The 12524-nt window shown below is 38.8% G+C and overlaps 1 protein-coding gene across 3 annotated transcripts in view; it reads left to right on the top strand.

Moving 5' to 3' along the window:
• The window catches only part of LOC127439597 (TBC1 domain family member 8B-like), a 29985-nt gene extending 22693 nt beyond the window's left edge, over positions 1-7292 (top strand). Inside the window, exons 18-22 of one of the 3 annotated variants that reach the window (XM_051695786.1) lie at positions 3570-3650; positions 4052-4093; positions 4192-4289; positions 4658-4687; positions 6718-6828. In XM_051695786.1, coding sequence (XP_051551746.1) covers positions 3570-3650; positions 4052-4093; positions 4192-4289; positions 4658-4663 — 227 coding nt within the window. In that variant the 3' untranslated portion in view covers positions 4664-4687; positions 6718-6828. Of the gene's footprint in view, positions 1-3569; positions 3651-4051; positions 4094-4191; positions 4290-4657; positions 4688-6717 lie in introns of all 3 variants that reach the window. The other 2 variants (XM_051695784.1, XM_051695785.1) reach the window with 2 other exon arrangements.
• Positions 7293-12524: the final 5232 nt, after the last annotated feature.

Here is a 12524-nt window from a genome sequence, read left to right as displayed (position 1 = left end):
ACCAAGCCATGAAGTCCAAGGAATTGTCTGTAGACCGCCGAGACAGGATTGTATCGAGGCTCAGATCTGGGGAAGGGTACAGAAAAATGTCTGGAGCATTGAAGGTCCCAATGAGCACAGTGGCCTCCATCATCCGTAAATGGAAGAAGTTTGGAACCACCAGGACTCTTCCTAGAGCTGGCTGCCTGGCCAAACTGAGCGATCGTGGGAGAAGGGCCTTAGTCAGGAAGGTGACCAAGAACCCGATGGTCACTCTGACAGAGCTCCAGCATTTCTCTGTGGAGAGAGGAGAACCTTCCAGAAGAACAACCATCTCTGCAGCACTCAGGCCTGTATGGTAGAGTGGCCAGACGGAAGCCACTCCTCAGTAAAAGGCACATGACAGCCTGCCTGGAGTTTGCCAAAAGGCACCTGAAGGACTCTCAGACCATGAGAAACAAAGATTGAACTCTTTGGCCTGAATGGCAAGCGTCATGTCTGGAGGAAACCAGGCACCGCTCATCACCTGGCCAAAACCATCCGTACAGTGAAGCATGGTGTTGGCAGCATCATGCTGTGGGGATGTTTTTCAGTGGCAGGAACTGGGAGACTAGTCAGGATCGAGGGAAAGATGAATGCAGCAACATACAGAGACATCCTTGATGAAAACCTGCTCCAGAGTGCTCTGGACCTCAGACTGGGGCGAAGGTTCATCTTCCAACAGAACAACGACCCTAAGCACACAGCCAAGATAACAAAGGAGTGGCTCTGGGACAACTCTGTGAATGTCCTTGAGTGGCCCAGCCAGAGCCCAGACGTGAACTCGATTGAACATCTCTGGAGAGATCTGAAAATGGCTGTGCACCGACGCTCCCCATCCAACCTGATGGAGCTTGAGAGGTCCTGCAAAGAAGAATGGGAGAAACTGCCCAAAAATAGGTGTGCCAAGCTTGTAGCATCATACTCAAAAAGACTTGAGGCTGTAATTGGTGCCAAAGGTGCTTCAACAAAGTATTGAGCAAAGGCTGTGAATACTTATGTACATGTGATTTTATTTTTTTATTTTTAATAAATTTGCAAAGATTTCAAACAAACTTCTTTCACATTGTCATTATGGGGTATTGTTTGTAGAATTTTGAGGAAAATAATGAATTTAATCCATTTTGGAATAAGGCTGTAACATAACAAAATGTGGAAAAAGTGAAGCGCTGTGAATACTTTCCGGATACACTGTATGTATTAAATTGTGAAGTGACTTATTTAATAATTGTTTTTTTATTTCATCTCTTTAAATCTGACCTGTTTAACCCTGTATAATCTATATAGCTAACCCCTTTACAATCCTTATTTTTTGTACATTTGACAACTCCATTACTCTTTAACCCTATATAATCCAAATATTCCTTTATAAACCTTCATACTCTATATATCAAACCCCTCTATATCCCTGTCTAATCTGGATATCTAACCTTTATTAACCCTGTATAATCTACATATCTAACTCAGCTATAACCCGGTGAAATCTGTATATCGAAAACCCTGTAAAATCTATATTTCTAACCCCATTTACAACTCTTTAAATTCTACATATCTAAACACTTTTATAACCCTGTATAATCTTTAAATCTAACCCCTCTTCAACCCCGTATAATCTATATATCTAACCTCTATACAGTATAACCCTGTATAATCTGTATATCAAAAACCCTGTTTAATCTATTTGCCAAACCTTTATAACCCTGTATAATCTACATACTTTTCCCCTCTTTTACCACCCTGTATAATCTACATATCTAACCCATCTATATCCCCTCTGTAATCTCTTTATTTGCCATCTCTTTATTTACTAATTTAGCAGACAATTTCCCACCAAAAGGGACTTTAAACTGCCTGGGGTTAAATGCTTGGCTGAAGGTCATAATGGTGATAGCGAATCCCTGCAATGTGAACCATTGACCTCTGGATTACTAGTCCAGATCTTTAACTACTAAGACACCGTTTACACCTGGTATTAAGATGCATCTCAGGTGATCCGATCACAAGTGTTCAGGTGAGACACATCACTGTTTACACCTGGTCACTTAATGCGTCTCCGTGACCAGTTGTGATTGGATTTTGAGGGCAGGGACGTTTCATGATGACATACATCAATCACTATATCTGTGTTACTGCATGATAATTAACAGCAACAAAGTCAGAAAAGACAAAGAAAGCGTAAAAAAAATGTGCTATTTCTCCATGATGCAGCTGAAATTGAATCTAAACACAAAAGCAACATTTCGAGCAGAATTGTCCGTTATTTTAGTGGATTGCATGTATTGACCTGAGCTGCAGATGTTCGTGCTTCTCATAAATGCCCCTGAATGCTGATTTCAAACACTCTGAAGAAGATCTGTGAAGTTCTCATGCTTGTGTGTGTGTGTGTATCCGCTTTTTAAAAATGTTTGATCAGACAGTTATTTCCTTTTAAACTGTTCGTAACTGGCAAAGTTTAAACTCTTATTTTAGTGCAGTGGTTGATTGACAGGTGAGGAGAGGTGCTTCGCTGCTCCTGGGATGCATTCAGGATGGATTACTGTTTACACCTCAAATGCGATGTGGCCATATGCTTTTTTGACCACATTCCTATGTGGTTTTTGTGATCTGATCACAAAACGTTTTAGATCCCGTATAGACCTGTATTTAGTGCTAACCACATGTGATCGGATCACCAAAAAACAGTGGTGAGTTCTCAGGGCCAGCAAAGCCATCTCTGCTGGCCTAACATGCCTAATAAAGAAATATTTTTTCATCCTTTCATTATCATTTACTTTTTTTTTCATAATCACTTTCCACTCCTAATTCATCTACAGTCGAATAGCAAAGAAAGTCTCTGGCTGTCACTGATATTGTCATTGTCATATCGCCATTGATAAAGAGATTTTTATGGATTTAAAAACCTGAGAAAGGCGGGCTGATTTTCACTTCAAGCAAATCGGTAGGTGCTTTTTGTATTGTTATAGCGACATCAGGAGTTTTATAAGTGTAAATTAGGCTGGCTGGAGCATCGGTTCTGTGTCAGTTCAAGTTTTGAAATGTTACTGTGTACACTTATGAAACAAAAATTATTGCAAGCAACATTTTAAGTGCAAATATTATTAGAGAGCTTTTTCCTGGTATTAGACCTGCTAGGTGTGTTTTTAAAATGCCAATTGGTATTATTAGTTGGCAGCAACGTAATGTATGATGTCCATAGGCATAGGGTGTCTTATTTATCGTGAAACTGTTTTCTTAATGGCATGAATCACACTGAAGGCCTAGACTTAAAATACACGGGCCACCACTGCCAAAAACACATCTTAATACCAGGTGTGAATGGGGTCTAAGATACCACCACTTTATCTAAATCCCCCTTCACTCTTTGTGGTGATAAGTTCATGTAACACATTTATGGGTCTCTGCCTTTAAGGGTGTGTTTGATAAGTGTCGACTTATCAGATGTCCATAAATTTATGTTTATAATTTTTTGTTCTGGACAGACGTTTTCATAACAAAACGATTAACAGGAGAGGAATGTGTGTTTCTGCGTGCGTTTTTATGTGTTTCTTCAGGGACCCAGGAGTGTAAGATTTTAAAGTCATCTAGATTTATTCCTCCGGCTGAAGATCACTCTTTCTCCACTCGCCTTTCTGGTCAGCTTTCACTCCTTTCTGAGGCTCTTTGTATTCACTCTTTCTGTCTTTTCACTCTTTCTTTTTTCTCCCCATTGTGTTGTGATTAATTTTGTGTGGTTATGTTTATGTGTGTATTCACATGTATGTGTGTGTGTTGTGTTTTCATATGTATTTGAGAGATTCTTTGCCTTGTTTATATCACCTGACAGCAAAAAATAATTTTACATTTCTAGAACACAACTCATTCTGGTGTTTTAACAACAAACAGTAGCACTCCAACCCAAATCCCTGCCCACCCTGAACAGCTCGTGAAACATCCATGTGTGTTTGTCTACATAAGTGCATATGCATGCGTGTCTGTGAGTGTATGTGTGTCTGTGTCTTTCATGGCTTAACACTCTTTCCTCTCTTCCGTGTAGACACCACAGAGGATGGAGTGATCAGAAGATGTCCAGAGAGAGGTAATATATTCAGTCTATTTAATCATAGTGATCTAGTCCTGTTCACTGGATCATTAATAAAATATTTTTGGAATAATCTGAAATATTTCACCCCCCAGGTCGTGCTGAAGTAGATCTGCAAGAATATTTGAAACGGTGGCAAGAAGACTTGCAGCGGAGAGAGGAGAGTATTAAAGATCTGCCCAGAATAAACCAGGTACACAAATCTGAAATGTCATTGTGCTGTTGCACATCTGGTAGATGCATTCACCATTAGCTATTTACACCATTCATGGTTCTAAATAGCATTGTCCAGCCTTTTAATAATGACTAAATATCTGTTGATTGGCTTCAACATTTTCTACCTGATTTTCCCGTTTGGGTTCTGCAGATCTTTGAATTTTAACAATCAGTACACTTCACTTTCAAACCATGCTTTTAATTTCTGTGAATTCTGGGGACTATGGAATGATTTATTGTGCTGGATGCCCACAAGTGAGTGTGTATAGTCTATACAATTCACCATTCCATAGGTCCAGATTGAGGTCCTTCTCTGATGTTCATTTCTTTGTAAATTTTCCATAGATCTAGTGCTGCATTTGGGACATTAAGGAGGTATTTACACTTGACCACTTCATGCGTTTTTACTGATTGGTTAGCTATCAGATCATGAAAAGACCCAGGGCCCTATTTTAAGAGCACTAGCATTAAGCGCAGCGCTATGCCATAAGTCATAAGCACAAAGTCAGTGGGCATGGCCATAAAGTTTTGGTATTTTCGTGCAAGAATGTGCTAAGTCTAGGCGCAAGCAGGTTTGGCGAAATCACACGCGCAATGCGCAAATGTGCTGGATCAAGTGCAGTTTAATTCTGAGATTTTCTCTGGTTATTATTCCACCGACTTTGTCCTGATATATAGTTTATTTCCTCAAGCACCAGTGAAATAGACAGCACATTCATAAAAAGTTGGTAGTGTAAATGGACTGTATGCAATGAATTAGAAGAATAAATTTCGTTCTTTTGTGCATTAACTGCATCCTTGATGATTGTCGGGCATATTCCTATTCTATGACATTGACACGCTCCTTTTATGCGCATGGAATATGTGATTCTCGTCAGAATTTGGATGTACACTCTGTTAAATTACAGAGAATGTATGTATTATTAATCATTTTCATCTACTGACACACAAATTATGGCTAGTATTAACAGTGATTTTATCGGCACGCACTTCACTTCTACTGGTCGATTTTGATTTTGAAAAATGAAATACATTTATTGAAACACGAAAAAAATAAACCACAAATATTTCTAAATTGAAATTACACTTCAAACAAAATGAAAATATAATCAAAATAACGAAGTGGTCAAAAAAATCATAGCCTGCTAATTCCAAACATTTTACAATCTCCAACTTCTTCCACCAGCCCATGTTGCAGTGACTTAAAAATCACTCTACGACAACAGGTAGGAAAATACCTTTAGGCTTACAAATTAGACCATAAATGCAATTGTAAATGTAAACATAATAATAATCATAAAAAATAAACCATGACCTATAGACAATTTAACACAAATCTCACACATTTTTGTTTCATATAAGACGGCTACAACTCTGATCATCAGGGACATAATTTGATGTTCCACTGTATTTTCAGAGTTTGGAATTGAACTTAATTACCACCTGCTGGTGGAATCTCCAAACTGCAAATGCAGAAACTGTGTTTAAATATATAAGGATCTTAAAGCCATATAAATACAATTCAGTTGTATTTATCAGCTACAGTTTGAATTTCCAGTCTTATGTCTCCCACAGATGCTCATATACAGCATATTTAATTTGATTAAATGAAAATGAGGCTGTGAGTGACGAAAGTACAGTCTGTTTAATATGTCATGTTGATTGAAAATGCATCTTTTCACAAATATCCAGTAGGCAAACAAATTCCGGAAAACATGGGTTGTGAAAATTAGACATGATGTAGCATGTTAAAATAGCATTACATATACAAAAGACTGTACTTCTGTCCCTTACAGCCTTGTTTTCATTACGTCAAATTAAATATTTAAAATATAAACATAATTGCATCAAATTAAAGTTTATACTCAGTAAGCCCATTTGTGTTTACTTACATGGCGGCTACTAAAGTCTGTAGTAAAGGAATCTAGCTTTTTAAACCAGTCTAATGAAATGGATAGAGATTTCTTACACCCTAGCAAGGCTGATCCAATTGAGATATGCTACGGAACTGACAAGGAGGAACATTTTTGTATGTTTCTCTCTCTCTCTCTCTCTCTCTCTCAACCTTTCATTTAAGGCAGAAAGTAAAAGACAGGAAAGTAAGGGAGGGAAAGAGGGAACAGGATCAGGTCATGAAGACCTTAAGGTCTGTGACCTTAAAAATGGCTGTTGTGCTTTTTCTCATTAAGAGGCTTTTTGACACATTTTATTGATTTTTTTTGGAAACCGAGGGTAGAGAGAGGGGAACTGGATGGGAACAGACCCACGGTCTCCCATGAGCTAGACCAAGCTCAATATGTCAGTGAGCGCTCGCACTGACCACAGATTTTTCTTTCCAGAGTCTACTGCAAAGTTGAAAGCATAACCCATTTCTCACTCCATTTCACACACTATATGTGTTCCAGGTGCAGTTCATTGGTTTGACGAAGACTCTGTACGCTGTGTTCCATGGCAATGAGGAGGAGGAGAGTCTGTACCGTGCTGTGGCGCGGGTCACCAGTCTTTTGTTACGCATGGAAGAGGTGGGACGCAAGCTACAGGAGAGCAGCCCACTGAAAACACCCCAAACTACACCCACCACCAGCTCCCACAGCACAGCTCAGCCTGAGGTCTCCTTGACATCACCCACCAGCTCTGAGACCGAAGGTGCCCATGTCCCACCAGAGTCTCCAGTGATTCAAAGTGAAACTGCCCCATCTCATGCTGACATTACCCCTAACTCCACCTCACGCCCCTCTACACCCACCAGCAGTCCCACGGAAACCAGCAGCCCCGCCTTGGACACACCCACAGACACATCCAGCTCGCCCAGCACTGTCAGAGTTGAGGACTGGAGTTTCTCCTTCGAGCAGATTCTTGCATCTCTCCTCAATGAGCCGTCTGTCGTTCGCTTCTTTGAACGGGCTGTAGACACGGATACTCTGATTGCATATGCACGTAAAAACCAGCTTAAACACACACACTAAACACACACGTCAGAGCAATCACAGCGCAACACTGCCCTAAAAGCCATAAACACTCACCCTCCCTCTTTTTCTCTTTTCCAGTTTTCTTTGGTTCTCTTCCTTTTTCTCTTTGCAATTTCTGCTGGTAAGTGTTTGTAAAAAAAAAAAACAAATGTCTGTCCATTACAGATGAAGGAAATAATTTTGTTGAAATACACATGCACACCTGCAAGGTAATTACAAGTCAAGGGGGCCAAAAAGAGAAGAATTGTAGGTAGCACTTTACAATAAGGGTCTGTACATTAACATAAATACATTAGGTTTCATGAACTAACAAAGAACAATATTTTCTTACAGCATTTATTAATCCTTGTGAATGTTGTTATATAAATATTATTGTTCAGTGTTGGTTCATAATGCATTAATGTTAATGTAAACAACTTTAATACATAATTTTCTAGAAATTAACTAACCAAGATTAATAAATTCTGTATTAGTAATGTTCATTGTTATTTTAACTATTGTGTTAATTATTGTTAACATACAGTTGTAATGGGGTTCACGGATGGGCAAGGAGGAGGCGGGAACCGGCAGAACAGTCAACATAAATTTAATGACATAAGTCGACTTAAACAAGCGGCTGCGTGCATCTCTCTCTCTCTCTAACTGGTGCCTCCAGCTCGTCTTTATCCCCCTCCTGTCTGATTAGGACAATTCAGCGCCGGGTGTGCATCCTCACGGCCCAGCCACACCCTTCTCCTCATCGCAACAGTATTCAACCTTAATGTAAAATGTTACCGAATTATAAACTGACTGTTTGAGTTATAAAACAGATGTCAGGTGTGACAGTGATGCAATTCAGATGACAGGTGTGAGGTATTGTGAAGTAATATAAATGATTGCTGTTAGCTGTATTATGTTGTAATATAGATGATTGACATAACATATATAGATGATTGGTACAGGTGTTATGTAATATAATTCATGGCTGTTGGGCATTATAATGTAATGTATTAGTTGTTATGATGTCATATAAACAGTAGGTTTGATTTGGGATGATGGCATGTATAGAGTGCTTCAGGCTTTGCCTGCTTTAAGGAACCTCAGAACATTCCTCGAGTTCATATCCCTCGTTCCCAGCCTGACCTAGCACACGTACGCACATAAAGGAATTACAGCCACCACTAAAGGAGGAGATAATGTTTCAAAATACTAAGCTGTTGAACTCCTAATGATTGAGCTATATATTTTGAAAACTGACACAAATGGCACCTTACTTTATTTACCCTTTTCGAATAATCTTCGTAATTATTCTTGCTTCTAAGTGTAGTTTAGAAATGCCTGTTGAGGTGGGGCTTAGTGCATTACCTCCTCCCACTTAGCTGAAATCAGATTCCACTGCATTCAAGATGTTTGTTTCTTAGTCATTGAATGTGTTTGCTTGTACAAACCGAAATCTGTGGTTTATGCCTTATTCGTTTGGGATTTGGGTCTTCAGTACAAATATCACAAGTGCTTCCATTCAACAAAAACTATTTTCTGTCATCATTATACACATAAAAAAAAAATTAAAAGAATAATCCGGGTTCAATACAAGTTAAACTTAATCGACAGCATTTTGTTTTAAAAATAAAAATCTGGTTTAGAGTGAAGCAGTTACAACTTGCACACTTACTAACCTTTTCTCTGTAAAGTTATATTCAATTTTTCAACTTCGTTGCCATGACGACATTACGTTGTAAACTCCAAAACTGTAAAACAAATGTAAAAATTATGATTTAATCCCCTTTACAGCTCAAATAATACACAAGTTTTAACAGCAGAATTAACATAAGTGCTTTTATAAAATTTTAAGCTTCACATTTTTGCCTTTAAACACAAAAATTGGCCCCATTCGCTTCCATTGTAAGTGCCACACTGGAACCTCGAGTTCGAAAAGGATGGACTTATCGAAAAATATATATATTTTTTTTGGTATTCAACATTATGCCACAAATGCTGTCAATTGAGCTTAACATGTATTGAACCCGGAATGTTCCTTTAATGCCATACAGAACAGACTGAAATGTTTTAGCAAGGGAAATACACTATATTGCCAAAAGTATTCGCTCATCTGCCTTTAGACGCATATGAACTTAAGTGACATCCCATTCTTAATCCATAGGGTTTAATATGACGTCAGCCCACCCTTTGCAGCTATAAGAGCTTCAACTCTTCTGGGAAGGCTTTCCATAAGGTTTAGGAGTGTGTTTATGGGAATTTTTGACCATTCTTCCAGAAGCGCATTTGTGAGGTCAGACACTGATGTTGGACGAGAAGGCCTGGCTCGCAGTCTTCGCTCTAATTCATCCCAAAGGTGCTCTATCGGGTTGAGGTCAGGACTCTGTGCAGGCCAGTCAAGTTCTTCCACACCAAACTCGCTCACCCATGTCTTTATGGACCTTGCTTTGTGCACTGGTGCGCAGTCATGTTGGAACAGGAAGGGGCCATCCCCAAACTGTTCCCACAAAGTTGGGAGCATGGAATTGTCCAAAATCTCTTGGTATGCTGAAGCATTCAGTGTTCCTTTCACTGGAACTAAGGGGCCAAGCCCAGCTCCTGAAAAACAACCCCACACCATAATCCCCCCTCCACCAAACTTCACAGTTGGCACAATGCAGTCAGACAAGTACCGTTCTCCTGGCAACCGCCAAACCCAGACTCGTCCATCAGATTGCCAGATGGAGAAGCGTGATTCGTCACTCCAGAGAACGCGTCTCCACTGCTCTAGAGTCCAGTGGCGGCATGCTTTACACCACTGCATCCGACGCTTTGCATTGCACTTGGTGATGTATGGCTTGGATGCAGCTGCTCGGCCATGGAAACCCATTCCATGAAGCTCTCTACGCACTGTTCTTGAGCTAATCTGAAGGCCACATGAACTTTGGAGGTCTGTAGCGATTGACTCTGCAGAAAGTTGGCGACCTTTGCGCACTATGCGCCTCAGCATCCGCTGACCCTGCTCTGTCATTTTACGTGGCCTACCACTTCGTGGCTGAGTTGCTGTCATTCCCAATCACTTCCACTTTGTTATAATACCACTGACAGTTGACTGTGGAATATTTAGTAGCGAGGAAATTTCACGACTGGACTTGTTGCACAGGTGGCATCCTATCACAGTACCACGCTGGAATTCACTGAGCTCCTGAGAGCCGCCCATTCTTTCACAAATGTTTGTAGAAGGAGTCTGCATGCCTAGGTGCTTCATTTTATACACCTGTGGCCATGGAAGTGATTGGAACACCTGAATTCAATTATTTGGATGGGTGAGCGAATACTTTTGGCAATATAGTGTATGTATTATAACAATATATATTATATCCAAAGAAATAATATAGCTATCACAACCAAACCTGTAAGTAAAATTAAGTGATAATCCACTTGACCAATCGTAAGTAAGGGAATATGTACATTATATGCAGTAATGTTCTGAATTTTGAACTTTGTGTAAATGCTGAGAGCTTGTGGTGATAATTGCACAAATGTATACAAGAGAGAAATGGATGTTTTGTTTAATTATGTGATTATTCTGTTTTAAGCTGTCTGTCTTACACCAGCTAAACAAAGTTGTTCATTCTGTGAGTAATGAAGTAGTTTTGTTCTTGTAAAGTTAAAAGGCACCTCAGAGTATAGGATGCAAAAGTGTGTATTTTTTGTTTCATTTGTTGGTAAAAGTTCATCTATGGAAGATGCTGTTTTGTTTTTGTCAGTAACTGTCTCTAGCACACACACACCCAGCCAAAAAAATCTGCTCAACACCTTGCAGAGGATTACCAGTGTTCCATTTTCTCCAAGTCATTTACTTGCTGAACATTTTTTGTTAACATGTACAGCAGAGTAATAGTGTGGTCATTTTTATTTTTTTATTTTCTAAAAGATTGAGATATTTCTTGCAATCTGTTTGTGCCTCATAAACTGTCACATTATGGAATTTATCAGTGATGTCAGTGAAATAAAATGAATGAAGAAAGGACATCTAAGAAAGGATCTCTTTTTCACACTTATTACATAGGAAGGCACTCCAAAAAATTCCACTAAAGTCAACTATTCCCACTGAATTCTGGAAGACTCGCCCAGCTGGTGCAATAAAATTACGAAATCCGTTCTCCAGATAGCAGATAAATTGGCCACATTCACTTCCATTGTAAGTGCCTCACTGTAACCTTTAAAAGAAAAGGAGGAACAAGTCTAAATACATTTTTGTGGAAATCAATATTATCCCACAAACGCTGTCGATTGAGCTTAACTTCTATTGAAACTGGAACATTCCTTTAAAGTCGAGGCCTTGAGTGACAGTTTTGAGTGAACACTTTTCAGACACTTTTTTCCTTCTATTACAGAGCCAACACCCTATATTACTTTAAGATATTTCATTACAGAGCCAGATAATACAAATATTTTAGTTTAATCTCCAAAAAGGTTTAAATGAATCAGATGTAGCTGAAACCATGTATTCAGCTGCATAATTTATTTTTTATGAAAAAGTGACTAAAATAGATCACATGAAGATATTTGTAGTCATACCTTTTGAGAGGACTATAATGCAAAATAAAGGCCAAGCTGATCCATCTGAAAATATGTTGCCAATTTTTCTGTTATTGTCTCTAGAAACTATGTATTTGGACAGATACATTTGTATATATTTATTATACATTTTATATATATCTAAATGTATGAGATGATACACACAACATGAAGTAGCAAAGTAGGACATGTTCCTACATTAACATTCCTATCACACAATAATAGTCCTAATCCTAACGCCTAATCATAAATCTTTAAAAAAAGAAGAAAAAAAAAAGATAAATTGATGAGAATTTGAAGAAGCCCCTAGTCCCAGACCTAACACTTAATTTAACTATAAAATCTAACACATTTATTGGAACACATGTTGTTCCAGGACTTACATGGATGTTGAAGAATTCAATAAAACACAGTAAGCCTCCTGGCATTATGAGAAAAATCTAAGCAGATTGATCACAGAGCTGTCAATATTGTGATCGATCTTAACTGCAGGTGCACAGACATGCTGCTGTTGTGATATGTCTGGACTGCAGGCAAACAGACAGGCACCTGCTGTGGTCAGCTACAGCTCTGTTTGATAGGTGAGTAGTTTACACATACATGCCCATGAAGTCCTTTGTCAACATCAACATTTTAGGTTAAGTGGAAAGTGCATATAATGTATAAATAATTTTTTTTTTTAAAGTACTGTACAAATACTTCAT

Source organism: Myxocyprinus asiaticus, chromosome 4 (genome assembly GCF_019703515.2).
Source record: "Myxocyprinus asiaticus isolate MX2 ecotype Aquarium Trade chromosome 4, UBuf_Myxa_2, whole genome shotgun sequence".
NCBI classification, from domain to species: domain Eukaryota; kingdom Metazoa; phylum Chordata; class Actinopteri; order Cypriniformes; family Catostomidae; genus Myxocyprinus; species Myxocyprinus asiaticus.
Note: the sequence above shows the minus strand (reverse complement) of the source record. Positions and strands in the feature narration are given on the sequence as shown.